Here is a 19,175-nt window from a genome sequence, read left to right on the forward strand (position 1 = left end):
CAAAGGTCAGAGTTATGGTCGCCATCATACATATATGCCAGGGCCGGTATGCATAAAACTTCCTAAGAATGGTCTTAAGAATGGTCGTACCCTTGGACTTAAGAGTTAAAAAAATCTTAGCAAAAAGTAGGACCTAAGAGCATCGTATAAAGCTGCTAAAAGTAACTTTCAGCAAAGTCTAAGTCTAATTCCTAAGTGCTGACGGAGCCAGCATTTAAGTGTCATGAAATGAGGACTACAAACAAAATCCCGCCCCAAATACTAAGTTCAACCAATAGAGGAGCTGCACGGTGAATATATTAGTGACATTAAACCGTTAATGTAGAGCTTTATACAATATACCTTTCTGTGATCATACCTTTAATTGGTTGTACTGAAATCTACCTAGCACACCACCAATCAATTTCCACTAATAGATGCACATGTTGTATAAATTGTGGGTCAAACGCAAAACTCATAGCAAGACATTGGATTCTAAAAGAAAACCAAACTGGAAGACAAACAAAACGGTTCTTTTGGCACAGTTGGTGCTTAAATGGAAGGAGGTAGTGCGAGGAAAGTTTGGCCCAGCTGTTACAAGCACGGACAAAAAAAGCTTAGGAGGCTATTGCAAGCTCCGTAAATGCTGCGTCACCTCGGACAAGGCGTTCAGCAGAGGAATGTGAAAAAAGGTGGTATAATGTTCTATCGACCTCGCGAAAGGAAATCACAGTTTATAAAGCAAGCATGCAAGCTACAGGTTTGTGTCATTACTTATATTGCTCTTATGACCCTCGCTATAATAGATGATGATGATGATGATCATAATAATAATAATAATGATAATGAGAATTATTATTATTATTATTATATTTTTCCAGTTGCCAAAAACGTAGCATCATTATCACCTTCAGTTCAACTGTAAGTGCATTTTTAGGTGACGTAGGAGATTGTATCCGGTTCCTAATTAGGTTGGTAACAAAAAGAATGCCCTCATGATTGAGCCTGTACCTTTTTATCAATTCATTATTGTCGTACGTCTGCAGGACGTCCTTTCTTTGACGGAAACTGCGCGGCCTCCGTCTGGGTGCGCGTAGTGCAGCTGCCATCATTCAACTCCTAACTGGCTTAGGAGTCCTCTCCAGCTCTCTTAAATAATTTAGGAGCTGAGACCAAGTCTTAACACTTAAGAATGTTTATGCATGCCACTTATTCTTAAGTCTGGGAGTAGGAGCAAAATCACGTCACTCTTAGAATTGTGACGCATTTAAGAGTGAAATTTCACTCTGAGAAGTTTTATGCATACCGGCCCAGCTCTTCTAGGCGTAAGGGCAAAAATAGAAGCATTTTAGTGTTTTAGTTTACAAAATGCATGCTCACATGTTATTTTTAAATCTCACTGGCATTACAAAATCCAGAGGAAAGTTGCCGAAGAAGGACACAGCTAATCCGAAGTACTTCCGAAATCACTCATCTTCTGTGCTGGTTCAGGTCACAGTCCATACAAAGACCTAGATGATCTGCTATTTGTGACTGAGCTCTTCACTGACAGAGCACAATTAGCTCTGATCTAATCCTGCACAGGTAGATGGGCAACTAAAGCAGACCAACAGGCATTCGCCATATTTCATTCAAATGCTTTCCAGAAATCGGCTTGGTGATTGGCTAGAAAGAGTGCTCCCCCTCTCTAGAACCTCATTTATTCCCCCTTAGTCATACAGTCACTCATCCACTAGGCCTCTCAGTACAGGTTACCAATGTGTCTTTTGGCTCCAAATCTGCAGCCTTTGAGCTAGCCCCCCCCCGGCCACGCGCCCCGACACACTAAAAACATCCTACAATTACTCACCAGTAAACTAACACAAGACGGATCTAACCCTCCCTAGCCATTGTCGTGGTCCAGTGGGGGCTCCCGTTATATCCAAAATATGCATCACACTGGGCTGAACTGGATTTTTGTTCCACATCACCTATTGGGGTGTATCTTGGCTACCATAGCAACAACCTACATTTCCCAAGCAAGCGTGACTCAGGGTCTCCTTAACCCACTTTTCTGCCCTGCAGCCCTCCACTCTCTGGCAGGGAATTCTGGCTTCTTCAGCCAGGGAGACGTGAGACTACTTGTAAAACACAGCATAAAAATATCACCAGCACAAGCATATGTGTCCCCCATTCACTGGCAGGCTCCTAGGCGTGCCTGCCAACCTGAGACCGTGTCATTTAGTCTGCCTGGCGAGAACACGCTTCTTGTCAGTCATACGTCCTCCTGATTGGCGGGCCGTCACCCGCACCAACCTACACACGCCGCGGGACTTGCCGGCGGACAGGCGGAGCCGGAGCCTTTAAGACGTGTCACTTACCAGGTTCGGATAATGAGACTGTGTCACATCATATGAGTCATTAAAACAGGGTCTCTGAGTGTAAACAACAGACGGTTACTTCACAGATAATTATGTTCTTACAGAAGCTTGAATAAAAACGTCTGGCTGCGATGCAATAAGACTCAGAGCACATGATAGCAGTTCTCGACCTACTTTTCTAACTCTGTTACAAAGGGGTAAACAACAGGACATTGTAAAATAGCATATTTGCAGGAAGGAGAGTCTATTGACAGCTGCATGAACAGATAAATGACAGCTCAGCAGTACAGAGAGAAACATTTGGGAGTAAAAAGAAATGAAATCGAATGTGGCAGGCTGTCTACACCAAGAGAACTGACCTAAGCTTTTTATGGTGGCTAACGGCACATCATAATGGATCTTCAGTTGCCAGGGCAACAGAAAAGCCCTACGAATAGGAGAAGTACAATGAGGGGAAAGAAACTTCCTGATTACTACCATAAACTTGTAACTGTGGCCCAAAGGACAGGCAGCTTAATAAGAAGCACTCGCGAACCATTTAATGCAACACGCAGGATGCCTTGGGACGCAGCACGTGAAACACCAAAGCGTCTCCGTGTGCAGCCGTGCGCGGCGTCCCTATGGGACGCTCCGTAACTGGTGCCAGTTGGGCCGTTCCCCCTTCCACACAGGACGCCTGAAGCGAAGTGTGTTCCAAGTTTGCCGCGTGAGGCACGTCCAGCGTTTGGAGAAGGCTGGAGCCCGCCCAAGCATCCTGCACCCCCCCCCTTCATCGGAATGGGGGTGCATGGGGGGGGGGGTACACCAACAGCCCTAATGAGACATGGCTGCCATCTTCCTATTGGCTGTGCTGAATCTGCCCACAGAAGGCCGATGTTAGCTTTAAATGGTTTTTGTCTTCAAAGAGTAAGGCGACTGCAGACCCCAAATGCCAACCTTACCCCTAAACCCTGACCTGAGTATGGCTCTATCCTCCAAGGCCCAAAGATCTTGTTGCAGACAGCAACGTTTCCTACTGATTTATAACTGAGGTCGCAGATTATTCTTAGCGCATAAGCTGGTACAATAAAACAGCTCAGACCAACCCCAGCTAGCTTCACAGGACCAAAGCAGTGCGCTTGGGAGGAGCTGTGTCCACTCCAGCAATTATGCAGTGCTCCAGAGCTCTCCCAGCTGACATTCCTGCACTGCGCTACTGTAACGGGGATGTCTCAGGCGTGCAAAACATGCCACGCCCAGCCAGGGGCAATCCGTCACCTGCTTGAAGTGTTTATGTGAGTCTGGACAAGATCGCTTCAGCGCACGACAGTAAACATGGACAAAGGACAAAGTCATATTTACAAATATTTATTACAGTAATTAAGAAAAATATCATCAGTAGAAAGGCTTCTCTTTTAAAACTAAAAATTTACATGTTAAAGTATGCAATGTCAACAAAGCTGGCAAAATGTAAAATAAAAATTCATCAAATAAATATCTTGTTTTTACACATTGATAATAGGTATTGATATCAATTACTCTGCTTTGTGCTGGAATATACAAGTTTGAGCTGTTTGGCTTATTTCAGGAGAAACAGTTCCTGCACGTAGCCCATCTGATCAACCTGTCACACAACCAACATGTCTGCATCCCTTCAACGTATAAATGTATTCCGAAGTACAGTCAATAACCTGACAAAACATCTCAAACTGGGCTTCTAAGTACCTTGTAAAGATCCGATCATGCAGAACACATTCAGGCACAATGTGAATATTTTCTTTCTAAAGAAATAAAAAAAAAATCCCAACCCTTCTTTAAAATACACTTATATAGATCCACCAAGGTCCAAGGCTTTATTCAGTAAAAAAGAAAGTCAAATATAAACAATGGAAGTGGTACTGTCATCGCCATGGCGTCACATGTCACATGCTATATGCTATTTTGCTAAGCAGCTTTAAATTTTACCAGCCAGTCGTACATTACTGGAATCGCCAAACGCGTCAAGTGCTACAAATACAAATAACTTCATGTATATGAGGGTAGAAACTGGGCCAGTGGCATCTACGCACTGAGAGTCCGGTTGGTCATGCTTCAGTGTGAAGCGGTGGGTGGCACGTCAGTGCTGGGGGGGGCCTCACTGGGCGAATTCCGGCTCGCTGGAGTCCAGGCTGGGCCGCACAGGCGTGGCGGCCAGGGTGTAGCGGCAGGAGGGGCCGTGGAGGGCCTGCGTGCTCCTGCGCAGGTTCTCCAGTGACTGCAGGAAGGAGCGCTTGGCACGCTCCTCCTCCAGTGGGGACACGCCCTCCTCCTCGACCTCAGCGATTTCGGCGAAGGTGACCGGCTGCGTCTTGAAACGCGCCTCACGCGGCCGGCGTGAACGGGCCCGACTGCGGCCCCGGGCCGGGCCCTTGGGCACGGGGAGCTGCTGGGGGAACTCCTCCATGGTGGAGGCCATGGTGTGCGCGTGCAGAGCGTGGAAGCTGCCGGCACCCTCTGCGGGACGCGACGCCATGCGCGGGACCTGGACCGCCTGCTCGCCGCTCACTGCCGCTCTCTCTGAGGTACCCGTGGCTGTGACTCGAGACGTCTGCGGTCGCTAAATCAACAAAAGCGTGTCACCGGGGATCCCGCACTCTCCGTCTGTCCGGCTGGTCCCGTTAGCCTCTCCGCCGCCGTGTCCTCCCTGCCGCTCTCAGCCTCTCTGTTCGCTCTGCTGCTCCCGGCTCAGAATCGCCGTCTCTCTGGCAAGTCGGTCTGAAGCAGATGCATCCACCGCTAGTTTATAAAGCTCCCAGCCACCCGCTCGACCCTCCTCTCTCTCCCCGGCTCGCCCCTGAAGCCCCTCCCTTCTTGGCGTAGTCAGTTCCGATTGCCATACCAAAGCTCCGGAATCAGCCCCCTCAAATAAATGGGTGATGGGGGGGGGGGTGTGTTTGGGCTGCCAGGGAGTAGGAGGGGACAGGGAGAGAGGAGAGTGCACATGCACAGACGCCGGCAGGGTGTCCTGCACACGTGTCCACTGAGATACAGCACAAACACTAGCGGAGTATGGACACTCCCCTATGAGTATACACACAGACTGGACAGCAGGGGGCAGTGGAGAGAGTGACAGGGGTGGGTGGGCTGTAGCATTAATGACAGACAGTTTGGTTAATGTACTGTCCTAGAAAGTTTGTGTAGCTGCCCCACCCTACACCCCATCCCCCAATGCCCACTCCACGCGACAGCCCAGTTCTGTTTTCAGTGTTACTGCAGCTATAATTAACCTATCTGTAAACGGTCATGATCAGGGGGTGTGGGGGAGGATCGATGTACTCCCAGGAAGCCTCGTCCCAGTGGGGGCGGGGGGGGGGGGGGGTTGTTGCCAAACAGTCACAGCAGAGGTGCAAAGACGTGCCTTTCTGAAAACTGTCTGCTTTATTTCGGGGCCTCTGAGGTTGACTCCCCGTTGAGGCCCCCGTGTCGGATGACATCACATGATGAGTCCTGGCCGCACTCTCCTTTTCCCGCTCTATGGTGAGGGGGGGGGCCTGAGTCGCCACAGTGTGAAAATAGGGCCTGAGGTCAGAAGGCAAGCCTACAGCTCCAGGCTTCGACCCTGACGCACGGGCCCAGTGCTGTGACCTTGCTGTAATATATAAGCAATACCTAAAAGCAGAGTTTGAGCCACCCCATTCCGAGGGTTTTATATCAACCATGTTTCTCTGCTTGTGTGTGCTTTCCCAGGCGGTGGACAGGAAATGCAAATGACCTCCTTCACCGAAGGGTTCAGAGGACCATGCAAGGCACACAGGTACCCAGCCTTAGCGGGAGAAACTCCTTTGAAGTTCTAAAGCAATGGTCGTCAAATAGGCAGCCTCCAGCCTCCCCTGTGGTCGGGAAATCATATTATCAGAGATCACCCCCCCCCCCCACCCTCAGTTGCCATTTCGTCCACACGTAATGAACCTTGGCTTTGTGCTGCCAATGGAATTTGGCCCACAGGTAAAAATAGTTGGAGACCAGAGTTCCCAGTTTCAATTTAGATGCGCTTCAAACCTGGAGCTCGATGGGAGGCATGAGAACAGGAAATGCCTCCCTCTACTCGATTCGCAGATTGATTTATGTTTGATTATGCACCAGAACAAGGTGGGGGGCCAGAGGAAAGGAAAAATGTCGCGTGACTTCGGGGTGTATCTCACCGACATAGAAGCATGAAACCGTCATAACGCAAAGAAAATCCTAACTGTTCAGATAAACCTCACTCTAGTACTTCTCTGGACTGTCCTACTTTGAAACCATCCGTTAAAGTTCCATATATGCTTAAAGTGGATCTTAAAAAATAGGTGGTTTAAACTTGGATAAGTGTCATTCCAAGTCTCATTTTTTCTGAGCTAAGAATGACGTATTTGGTGTTTGTTCCATTAAATACTTTGAAACTGACAAGCAAGTGGGAAATATGAGGTACATACAGCAAGGTGAAGGTGGAGAAATGAGGATGGGCTTGTCGCTGTTACACCCCCCAAGGCTATGCTGATGTATGTCAGCCAGCATACAGGAATGACATGTGGGACCCAGTCAAGGGAAACTCACCCTGCTGCGACCTCCAGATACAGCTATAGTAAGGAAAACGTTCTATTTTTATCAGGACAAATGTCAACGCCGACCCGGATCCAGGCATTAAGAGAAACACGGTTTGGTGAGGATCTGCATTAGACAGTGTCCACAGTGACGGAGCCACCGCAGTCAGTAGGGGAGAGACATCGCACGATTCCCCAGCTGGAAGACGAGCCCAGACCCCTTTCATGGCTGTATTTCTTCAGGTAAAATTCTTTTTCGTTTATATCACATGTAAATGGTCTAAGAAAGATAATATTTTTATGAATGTACAGCTTCTTGGCAAGCCGTATTTTCACATAATGACAGTAACAGATTGTAAGGGTCGTGATGCTGTCGTCCTAAATTATGGCTGGGAAAAAAATGGCCCGACATCCCAGCGAGGCAGCACAGGTTGCAAACGGGCAGGCGGCCTATTTTCGGCAGAACCGAGGGTCACGTCGGCTCAAAGGGCCACCAGTGACTTGCATCTGAGCCTCGCAGTGGTGGAATCTGGGCCTTGTGATATTCTTTCTCCCCCGGGGGTATTGGGCCGGCCAATCGTCATGGCAACCTTGGAAGTGTCAGGCGTGAAGCTGTGGTCCCTTCCAGAACAGGGTGGGGGGGGGCATGCTCTGTGTTATCAGATGCACATTAGGGAATAAAAACAAAGTTTCCCCAGGGACCCATGGCTAAAAACTGACAGCCAGTCGTTCTGGCAAGGAAGCCATTCCCACAGCACCGAGAACACCCAGCGTCCATATATATAAACCTCATCTTTATTTGCTTTATATTTCACAGCTCACACATCAGTCACAAGTCCATGGCAACGTGAGAACACAACGTAGTTTCCAAACCATTATAATATACTGTAAATTAATTGGTAAGAATTGTTATGGCCTTAAGATAGAGCTATTGTAGCAAATAATTAGGGAACCTGGGATTGGTGTAGATTATATTTGGACTGTATAATCTTAATTGCATATAAAGGCAAAACTGTTGACAATTTACTTTGGTATATCAAGCTTTGACCTCTGTGACACACTGAACACAGGGAGAAAAGTGTTATTTAAAAATTGAAAACAACTCACATTAGCTTACGTGGCCATTGAAAATAAAAACAGGCAACGTAAATGAATAAGGTATGCTAATGTTATGCTAATATTACTGGGCATGTCAATGACTCATTCTCAAAACCTTGACTTCCTAAGAGTACGAAACTAGCCTTCTATCCAGACATCAAATCATGGAAGAAATGAAGCAGGGGTAACTTTAAAGTCCTTGAGGTGAATGATGCCTGCCAAGGTCTTCCCACCCAGCAGGGGGAGCTATGGGAAATTGTCCTGTACTGTGCCCTGACTGAAGGTTAAGCAAAAGGATCCTGAAGTGATGTGTTCCTGAAGAGGTTGGAGCGACCTGCTCTAGACACACGCACACAGAGTCCATATATTGATATCTTTGTGGGGACTCACCATTCATTTTTATGGGCAAAAGCCTAATCCCAACAATAACAACCTTAATCCCTACCCAGCCCTAACCTTAACCGTAAGACTTTTGGCATTTTTAGTTATTTTATTGCAGTCACAGCTTTCTATAAAATTCTCCTTGTGGGGGGCAAAAAATGTAAAACAGGTAAAAAGAATCAAGTTTTTATTACATTGTTGGGACACTGGATAATGTAATACATACAAAAACCACACACAGACAAAGACACGCGCACACACACAACCCAAAAGATCCCTAGAGAGGCCCTGATCTAGTTAAAATATTTAAGGATGAAAATGGCTATAGTTTAAATAGTTACCTAAAATGTTATCTAAAGAATCTGTTATGGGAAGAAGCTACCAGCGTCCAGCATAATGAGTGAGTAATGTGGACACAGTTGTTACATTTCACATAGCTAGTCTGAAGATGACCCTGACACCTCTGCACCAAAACACACACACAGACAGTCACACTGCCACACATATGCACACTAACACAAAGGTCAAAAGGTGGAAAGAACAAACCAATGGAGGGCGAGATGGTCTTCGTTGTGGGAGTCATTTGTCCACATTTTTCTGTTTCTGGGGTACTTCCTGCTCATTTCCAGTGATTAATAACACTGAAAAAACTTGAAACACATGTTGACACCAACACATTAACAAAAGTGCCAAGGAACCAGAGCTGTATTAGTCAATTGTGTCAAAAGTCAGGTCAGATGATGCATTATTCCAAGACGGCAGAGGTGGTAGCACAGTGATTGAGGACACAGACTTGAAATTTGAATGCTGTTGATTCATAATCCAGGAAAACATGCCATTTAACCTTCTCCAGCCATTAAAAAAAAAGGAAAACGGCAAATACTTTTGGACATAAATAAGGACAGAAAGCACAAGGATGCTAGAACATGGGGGAAAGACTGTCACAGAATGAGCAGACGACAGTAATTCAGCAGTAGAAGGCAAGAAGAAACCAATTATGCCACAGTCATAGGAGCCTGACGTCCAGTTTCGGGGGTGCACAGTGTACAGGATGTCAACATCCACTGCCAGGCACACAGAGCCGAGGATGACCTGCGAGGCTTCATTAGGGTAATCCTATCAGGGTCGGCCTATCCGCTTACATAACATCATTAAGTATCTCCACAGACCACGCCCACTCACTCTCTGGCCTTCAGTGCAGTGGGATTCTAATTGCAGTGCGAAGTCAGCATGCCCTGAATCCATCCCAGAACCCAGGTCTCAGCATTCCAGATCACCAGAACAGGGCCTTTTTCATTGCCGGTGTGTTTTCGGGTCAGGACAGCACCAGCCGGCCGGCCCAAACCGCCGTTACTCAAATACAAACAGCTGAGGGCATCTGTTTGGGTTACTCTGGAAGGGATGAAAGACTAAAGCTCTGGAGGGCCTCTGCGTTCATGTTTAAAGGCTTTCGGATCACATTATGAAACCACAAGGGAAATATAACAGGAACCTTTGGTCAACAGAGACTTGTGAGGATTTCTGATGACGGGGGGGGTCATTAAAAAATACAGAACATGAACACGATGTACAGAAAACTGAGGGCAAGGCATCGAACCCCCAACCCTGGAGCCATGTGACTAGTGTCATGTGACTAGTGTCATGAAGCCACACTGCATACCTACTGCATAAAGTCAGGACACCCCTGCTTTTATTGTATGTGTTCCTATTTTAGCTGCACCACACAGAAAAAAGTATTGGGACACATCTCTAAATTGTTGAATACAGGTGTTTCATTCGGACCTATTGCCACAAGTGTATAAAATCAAGCACCTAGCCATGCCAGGATGTCAGGTTTACAAACATTTGTGAAAGAATTGGCTGCTCTGAATTCAGCCGTGGTACTAAGGATGCTACCCTTGCAATAAGTCAGTTTGTGAAATTCCTTTCAAGCTAGATATTCCATGGTCCACTATAAGTGGTATTACTGAAAAGTGGAAGCGTTTAGGAACAATGGAAACTCAGCTGTGAAGTGGAAGACCACTTAAAGTAACAGAGTGGGGTCGCCGTGTGCTGAGACACATAGTGCGTAAGAGTCGCCAACGCTCTGTTGACTCCATAACTGCAGAGTTCCAAACTTCCACTGGCATTAACTTCAGCACAAATCTGCGTACTGGGAGCTTCATGAAATGAGCAGCTGCATGCAAGCCTCACATCAGCAAGCGCAATGCCAAGCGTCAGATGGAGTGGTGTAAAGCACACCGCCACTGGACTCTGGAGCAGTGGAAACGCGTTCTGAGGAGTGACAAATCATGCTTCTCTGTCTGGCAGTCTGATGGAGGAGTCTGGGTTTGGCTGATGCCAGGAGAACATTACCAGTCTAAAAGCGCCAACTGTAAAGTTTGGTGGAGGAGGGATAATGGTATGGGGCTGTTTTTCAGGGGTTGGGCCAGGCCCCTTAGTTCCAGTGAAGGGAACTGTTAATGCTTCATCGTACCAAGGCATTTTGGACAATTCTATCCTTCCAATTTTCTGGGAACAGTTAGAAGAAGGTCCTTTCTGTTCCAGCAAGAATGTGCCCCTGTGCACAAAGCAAGGTACATAAACACATGGTTGGGAGTGTCTGGTGTTGGCCTGCACAGAACCCTGACCTCAATCTCACTGAACACTTTTGGGATGAACCAGAATGGAGATAGTGAGCCAGGCCTTCATGACCAACATCAGTGCCTGACCTCACAAATGCCCTCCTGGATGAATGGGCAGACATTCCCACAGTCAAACTTCAAAGGGGGGACCAGCTCCATATTGGTGTCTATGGATTTAGAATGGGACATCATAAAAGTATAGGTAGGTATAATGCAGGTATAATGGCCTGGTGTCACAATACTTTTGTGCATGTAGTGTCTTATTCATTTTATTATAAAGGGCCTCAAAGCAAGCAATATATATCAAAAATTGCAATGACCAAGAGCTCAAAATTCCTGAATTTTAGACTCTTCTAAATAGCCCACTTTTACGTTGATGACAGACCTGGCATTCTTTCAGCCAGCTTCCAGATGTAGCCACCTGGAATGCTTCTCCAACAGTCCCGAAGGGGTTTCCACAAGTTCTGAGCACAATTTGGCTACGTATTCTTCCATGCAACTCATCCCAAAACAGCTCTATAGGGTTTAGGTGGGGGGATTATGGGGGCCAGTTAATCTGTTGCAGCACTCCATCTCTTTCCTTGTTCACAAGATAATAGTTACTACATAACCTCAACGTGTGCTCATGCTCATTATGCTGTTGATAAACAATGTTTTTCGATAGATATGTCCAGGCTTTTGACTGGTACTGTATGTGTGTTGACAACAGACACTGAAAACACATGCCGCTGTCTCAGAAACCGGGTGAACGTCCTACTTTTGGCCTGAACTTGTGACGCGCGACCTCAGGCTTGCTGCTGACAACACGACGCAGGGCTTCCCCTGACGCTGAGCCTTTCAGCTCTGACCTCGTCGCAGGTGGGGTGTCCCTGATTCAGCTGCCTCTGGCAGGGAGGCCCCAGTGCTGAGCTTTCAGTTACCAGTAACCAATATCTTAGAAACACCTATTAATAGATGGTGTTTGGTAAGCTGGGGGGGGGGGGGCTGGAGGGCATTCCTGGGGGTGGGTATGTGTTTGTGGGGAAGTCAGGGGCCTGGGGGGGGTGGGGGGAGTGTACAGACTGCTCACATATTTGTCATATTGTGCAGAAATATGCATGAATAGACTAGGTTGTGTGTTTGTTTAATGCAAAAACTACCCACAGCAGTAAATGAAGCCAAGCAGTATGCGGCTTAGTAGGTTACGGATCTATGGCCACGTCCAGAAGATTACGGGTTTGAATCCTGTGAATCCTTAACCCTAGCTGCTCCAGAGCTGCAATCTGACTCTACTCTCTGATACTCACCGTTATGTCGCTTTGTACAAAAGCATCTGGTAAATAAATGTAAAAAAAAAAAAAAATCTCAATCCTTAAAGCCTTAAATTAATCCAGCTTCACACATGGTGGCACAGTGTGCCGCTGTGAAGCGAGATACAAACAAACATTGGTTTGGTCATCAGGTCGAAAAAGGCACCGAAACAATTTTAACGAGGATCCTGGTGAACTTCACCTTGACCGCCGTTAACTGGCAAAGGCTTTTGTGACACCAGTAACACTCAGCAGTCACCTTGCTTCTTAACTGTGGGTGGAAAATGGCTGTCAGCCACATCTTCCTAATCCTCTGGAAGTACGTCAAGTGTTGTGCAGCAAACGTTTCCCGAAGGCAGCACTCTGACTGTGCATCCGCCCTGCTTACGTACAAGAACCGCAGAAAGACTTCAAACCAGTGCCCACCCAGCCAAGAGCACTCCCCTCCCCCAAACGAAAAAGCAAAACCTTGTTTCACTCAGATTTACTTACAAGCCAACATCTGTTCGGCAGGAAAACAACGTTGCATCACACTGGGCACAAGAAAAACAAATTAACAACGAAACATCCCTTCAGGGACACATGGATGGATTTCACTGCTTTTTTTTCCTTGGCTTCTTTCTATGGCAAATAACAAAAGGAGTCACATACACATTTGATATTAAATTCAACAGTACATTTATTTTCAAATCTGTATTAATGCAATAAACTTAAAATTGTACCGAAACTAAATGTGTTTCATAAAAATGTTACAGACCACAAGCTCTTGCTATGGAGTCTTAAAGGCACGTACCTCTGGTACTCTCTGGAAAAATCATTTACATTTTCACCCATTACACCATTTAAAGTTTGGCCAAAAACAGAGAGCACCAGAATGTACATCTGAAGGACAGGCACTGCATGCCACCTGGTAGAGCAGTAAAATCCAGCACAAAGAAGGTCGGTCCGCCTCACAAAATTAGGTCAGATTTTTTTAAAAATGCACAGAAAATTCAAAAAGCAGAAGCTTCGAAAGGAGCCAAAAGCTTCTTACGTGTGCCAGGCTGAGCAGGGGCTTGTGCTCCACGATTCATGTCCAACATTCCCACAGCCACCCCCGACCCCACAAAGACAATAATCCTCTTCCTCCAGACTGCCATCCCATCTTCCTGCCCATCCATCCACTGGTCACCGTCGCTCTCCCCAGCGCCCGTGGCTCTGGGTTTGTTTGGCCCGAGCCGGTTCTGGGTAGATGGTGCGAAAGGTCAGGTTTATCCGGGGACCCCGGTCGTGGTACTCTTTGGCCACCTGATGCTGTGACAGGAAGGTGCAAAGAGAGACGGTGACGCCTTGGGGACACCAATCAGGACGCCGGCTCTGGCTCCGCGGACGGGCGACTCACACCATGCGGCAAGATCATATCAGCGGCACCATTGTGCCGTAATGACATTAAGACACGGTGCTCACCATGACTACAATGCAAGTGCCAGGTAACCTAGGAAACCAGTCACATACTACTGTGGGACACTACGAGCAGGCTATGGCAAAAAGAATCCCACCACACAACTCCACACCCGGCCATCCGGCTCACCTTTTGCACCCGGAGCCCAAGGCGGCCAAACGCATCGCTGCCAAACACATATATATATTTAGCACTTACGGGTGGATCCGGCAGAGCGAACATATTTTGTTTTGATATTACCATCTGCACTAATTCGCCATCTGCCTGCAGGGCTGCTTGGGTCATTCGTTTATAATTATTGATTTAGAAGAAACTTCTATCCAAAGAAACTTACAATTCGCTGCATACAAGTAGAACTGAACATGTTAAAGTCTTAAAGGCACAAAAATATCATTGCATGGTTAACATACAAATCTACCACAAAGACACATGAAAGGTCCACGTTAAACTCAAGGAGGAGTCTAAGGCGTTCTGGGGTGACACCAGCAGGGGGAGCCACTGTGACAGGCCTCATGAGGGAGAGACACCTTTGGACGTGTGTTCATGACGCAAGACGGTGGCTGTTTTCCAAGGGGACGAATCAGGACTCGGACAAGCTGTTGACATTTAACCAAAAACACAACGATGTCACATTTAAGGCAAAGTTGGCCACAACCAGCGAATGTTGGACCAGCAGGCCTGTCGTCCCTGAGCGTCTCCACGCCGCAGCTCCAATAAACAAGCCGACACAGCAACGCTGTGTTTACCTCCCTCACGGCTCACCATGGAACCCGGCAGCTTGTCGCTCCAACGAGGCATAAAGATCAGCCTCACGGGATGGTTTTGTAACGCTGGTGTTAGAAGCACGTGTCAGTCACCCCCGTCCTGAGCGCCCATGGGGAAGGCGAAAGGTAACCTTCTAGAGAAAAACAATCTCGCCTCTGCTCAACCCTGCTTCACCATTACTTACAGCAATGTGTCACCGTTCACACAAAGAGACTTATTTCAACAAAGTAGTTCAGTGAAGCGCCTTTCTTGTAAGGAACGGTGGGACCTTGGTCACATTTCCTCAGTCACCATGATGCTTCCTGTGTGGCTCGAGGTCACACCCAAGGTCACATCATCTCAAGGTTCTGTCAGTCATTCCCATAAACTATCTTTAGGTCTACAGCCATGTTCCCTCCCCCCAACCGTGTCTCGTTTACTTTTCCATCAAACCTAACAACTCATTATCAGATTTATCCCTGTAAAGAAACTTAGATAATCAAACTAAAATATACTAAAGAAAAACATGAGCCCTGGTTAATTTCAGCATATCTTAACTCAGAGTGCTCTGTCAAGTGTAATTTAATACCAGCAAGCCCCCCCACGAGATAGAGGGGAAATTCCCCTAGTTTGATGGTGCGTTTCAGAGGCTAGCGGTACGTCCTACGATGCTTTCTACTGATGCCGGGCGATGGCGCGTCCACACAGCCACGTTTCCAGTCTGTAGAGATGGCGAGCGTAAACATCTCCTACAGAGTTTAACGACGTATCGTAAAGTGTTTCTGTGTGGTTTATCGTATCATATTCATACTCACGATGGGTTCATCGGAATGTAGCCCCATCACAAGCTGAGGAGGGGCTGTACAGACAGAAACCTGAGGTTCTTGCCAGTTTAGGGGTCAGGTGGTTTAAACTCACGGCCCGAGTGCAACGGAGATGTACCTGCCAATCCTCCTGCGTGGCACCTTCCATGAGGAGCAGAGTCCCGTGTGCCAGCGGGATCCGGACCCTCTCCACATACGTGTAATCCCCATCTTCCTCCTGAGCCACAAGCAGACGCGAATCACGTAACACGTAAGGTCTCCTCCCCTTCTACACACATACACGGGGATGAAAGCCACCACCCCAGGCAGGGAAAGGGAAAGTCGGAGGGGAGCCTCACCGGGCCGGGCTGCTTCCGCAGACTGAAGCAGCGGGTGTCCCCCAGGCTGAGGGAAGCGATGACGGGCTCCGGGCCGAGCGAGGCCTCGCTGTCGCTGTGCCAGGCGATGCTGTCCTTCCCGTCCCGGTACAGGTTGCAGAGCAGAGAGTTGAAGGAGCGTCCTGAAGCCTGTTCTACAGCTTCCCGAAGCTGGATCAACACCGGGTGCCACTGGAGCGCGGAGGGTTTTGGGAAAAGAGCTTCACCATCTCTGTCTCAGGCATGGTACCAGGTAGTAAAATTACATGTTTAACTCCCCCGCCCCCCCCTCCCACTGAAATTTTCTCCCTCCACCCTGATTGGCAAGATCAACTGCCTCGCCCCGGGACTCTGTAAAGGGTGTAGGGGGGGTGGAGTTACGATGATTCCAAGGGCCCCTGAGTGACGGGCCCTAAAACATTTGGAACATAACTGGATCGGTCCGGGCTGGTGGTCCAATATAATGTGCTTTCATGGGGCCCAAAATCTCTAGTGGCTCCCCTGCCCTCAGCTCTGAAACTTACTTCTTGTTATGGGCCGACCGAGCTGGTCACCCTAAGGAGGTGCAGCATGACTAGCTGCCATACCTGTGAGCTGGGCTGTAGCGTGGAGTTCGAGTAGGTATATGGCAGCTCGCCGAACCAGCACGTCAACCGAGGCTCCTCATAGGCCCGACCTGAGCCTGCACAGGCAGACAGCAGCGCTCGGGAACCTTAAACAAACTCGACGTACACATCTGCCCCAAAAGACCCCACCTAGAACATCACGACAAGCTTACCGTATTATTTGCAGATTTTTACATTGTTAGGGACCTTCTGCCCCTAATCCTCGCAAATGTGAAGATTTTACAGTATTTATGTTACAAACCGGCCGTGAAAAGGCCCAACAGAAGCAGAGAATGTCGACCTATTGTAGGTGTACCTGAGTTTTACATGCAGTGGGTGGCATAGATCGTCTGTTAATAGAGCTTTACACACAAGCAAATTAACATCATCATCCATAATGAGCAACATGCATCTTCATTAAGTCTCCTTTCTTCCTGACATCTTCAGATGTGGGTTTGGGGGGGGGGGGGGTTAAATATTTCATAAACTAAGTCACCCTCAATGTTCCAAACTTTCCTATCTGCAATCAAGAACAAATATTTTCTGTCCTTGGATATGCTAAAAATATATCCTATACCGATATTAATAAAGATAAACAAATCTGCTAGAACTTCACAATCAGCAAGCACTTCAGGTCTACTCTGGGACTGGGAACACTGTAGAAGTACACAGGCTTCCTGTCCATCTCTACCATTTCCTGCTCCCCCCACCCCCATCACTAATGCCATATTAAGACAAGTAATATCCGCTTCTGTGATGTAAATATGAGTAACGTGTGGCATAGTTTGTTTTGGCTGTATAGTACAACACAGGGACCATTTTTAATCTGTTTTTGTATCAGATTACATCAAAACCCATGCTGGGAAAGTTCTAATGACCTCTAGGTTTCAAGCCACTCTGAACTGGTTTGAAGCAGTAAGACCTACTGTGTGCACCAGCTCCCATTTTGCTATGCCACATTCCATATCAGGGCAAAGGCAGCAGAATATTTAGCAACGTCTCTGACGAAAGAAAAAGAGAAAGTCAGCCACACACCCTGCTTGAAGTTGGTCTTCTGTGACCAAGGTAGTTCAGCGAGGAGTTTGCTGAACATCCAGTCAGCCTCCTCCTGGGACAGGAACCCAGGAACCAGTCTCAGCCTGTTCACATATACACACATGTTATTGTATATAAACATTACCTTTCATTAAATGAAGTATAACACAATTTAATCCTGCAGCTAGATTAATGGTTGTTTCTACTCGGTTCCTCTCCTGCTACTCACCTTGAAACACCAGTGGGCCCCTGGCTGATTTGATATTCACCTGCATGTCTGGAAGATGGAGAACCATAACGACACAAGCAAGACGAGAGGCCAGCTGCCTGCTAGACTTTCACCCGACAGAAGGCTAATAATGATCATGACGATTCTGATCCCACGAGCTTCAGAAGTGCCATGAAATGCATGAAAGATACTTACTCTATCACCTTCTCCACTGGGACTTCTCTCAAGGGCTGAGGAGGTATGTAAGAAAAAGAGGAGGGTAGATGGTGTGTGAGGATGGGCTCAAAGGGAACAAGCCATAGAGTGCATCAACAGGGCTGCCGACTTTGGTCAGCAGGCTGGAGTGAGATTTTCAATTTGAGACAAGTATGCACACACATTTACATGTATGCAACAGATCTATAATCCTTAAATAGTTTGTAGGATTTCCCAACTACCCCAGTGCTTTGGATGTAGCTAACTTTAGGCTTATAATGGAATAATATACATTTGCTGTAAGATTTCTTGCATTAGTGTGAGAGTTGTCAGCATTGCATCAACCAGCCCACCATGCCACGTCTCATTCCCTGGCTACTGCCCCTATTACCTTAGCCGGCTGATGGAACTCAAACGCTTGCGGTCCGGTGCCCCAGCATGCAGCGCGTGGCTGACACGGGACTGAATCTTCCCCCCTTCCTCGAGCACCGCCTACAGGCAAATATACGTAAGAGCACTTAGGCAAACACTGAGAGACTTCCATATACTTATACGCAGGCTTTTAAAAAAAACACCAGCTTAATCTCCTCTCTGTTTTATAGGTACCTTTCGGCAGCTGCGCAGATTTGGCCCAGGAGCCTTGTACTCTTGCTCGTTGTCGCTTATCCCCCATTTTTTCCCTGACAATTTTGCATTAAAGGACCTGAAAATAGGTCGCGGGTAGTGAGAAGTTACAAGGACGTAGCTAAACAGAATGAATGATATTACAGCATGCTACAGAGTCTGATTTGAGTTCGTGTTTTGCCCGGACACCAATCTGCGCTACAATTGTACTTTTTTGCTTCTACTGCCATCATCAGTTGACGTGACCGTACAGCAGTCCGCGTATAATGAGTATAATGAGTCCGCGACAGCAGCGGTGGAGGAGCTGAAAATATATATTCTATCTAGTTTAGTGAGGTTAACAAATACATATTTAAATGCGTATTTAACAGTATCGCTAACCTAGGTGATTTGTATGATTGACTAACTGTTTTTCAGCATATGATTTCAAAACGAAAACAGCATACTACTACATCCGAGGTAAACTACCTGCATTTGGTCACGTCTCCCCACAACAAGATGACTAATAGCCCCAAGTTTGGGAATCACAGCTTTGATCAGAAGATAGGTGCCCAAAGAGAACGTTACCTCGCTGGTGACAGGAGCAGATTTATTTATGGAAAAAAATATAACAGTACCCTGCATCAGATGATCATGACCGTGAGATAATAAAATAAACTATTTTTGATTTACCTTCACGAAACAGTATACTTTTAACGTGAACTGCCGTTCATTTGTTCTCGGCTGAACCAACAGCCTCGTATATTTACTTCGGTGCCGTGTTGGTGTTACATATAAATGAGTCCCCCCGAGAGGGAAACCATCATGTTGATATATGGTTCCTATCCAAACTTTTCTGGTGGTATATCGAGTT

The 19,175-nt window shown here is 47.1% G+C and overlaps 2 protein-coding genes across 2 annotated transcripts; both read right to left on the reverse strand.

The window, feature by feature from the left end:
* Positions 1-3,670: 3,670 nt before the first annotated feature.
* c13h11orf96 (chromosome 13 C11orf96 homolog) lies at positions 3,671-5,089 on the reverse strand. Its single transcript, XM_023842065.2, has one exon. The coding sequence runs from the start codon at positions 4,828-4,830 to the stop codon at positions 4,453-4,455; it is 378 nt and encodes a 125-aa protein (XP_023697833.1). The 5' UTR covers positions 4,831-5,089; the 3' UTR covers positions 3,671-4,452.
* A 7,834-nt stretch (positions 5,090-12,923) lies between these two features.
* alkbh3 (alkB homolog 3, alpha-ketoglutarate dependent dioxygenase) lies at positions 12,924-19,116 on the reverse strand. Its single transcript, XM_023842181.1, has 10 exons — positions 18,995-19,116; positions 18,305-18,401; positions 18,090-18,190; positions 17,699-17,733; positions 17,504-17,551; positions 17,275-17,378; positions 16,222-16,316; positions 15,617-15,826; positions 15,397-15,495; positions 12,924-13,562 (listed from the first exon to the last, which is right to left on the reverse strand). The coding sequence occupies exons 2-10, from the start codon at positions 18,369-18,371 to the stop codon at positions 13,437-13,439; spliced, it is 885 nt and encodes a 294-aa protein (XP_023697949.1). The 5' UTR covers positions 18,372-18,401; positions 18,995-19,116; the 3' UTR covers positions 12,924-13,436.
* Between the last annotated feature and the right edge of the window lie 59 nt (positions 19,117-19,175).

The sequence above is a fragment of the Paramormyrops kingsleyae genome, chromosome 13 (genome assembly GCF_048594095.1).
Source record: "Paramormyrops kingsleyae isolate MSU_618 chromosome 13, PKINGS_0.4, whole genome shotgun sequence".
NCBI lineage: Eukaryota > Metazoa > Chordata > Actinopteri > Osteoglossiformes > Mormyridae > Paramormyrops > Paramormyrops kingsleyae.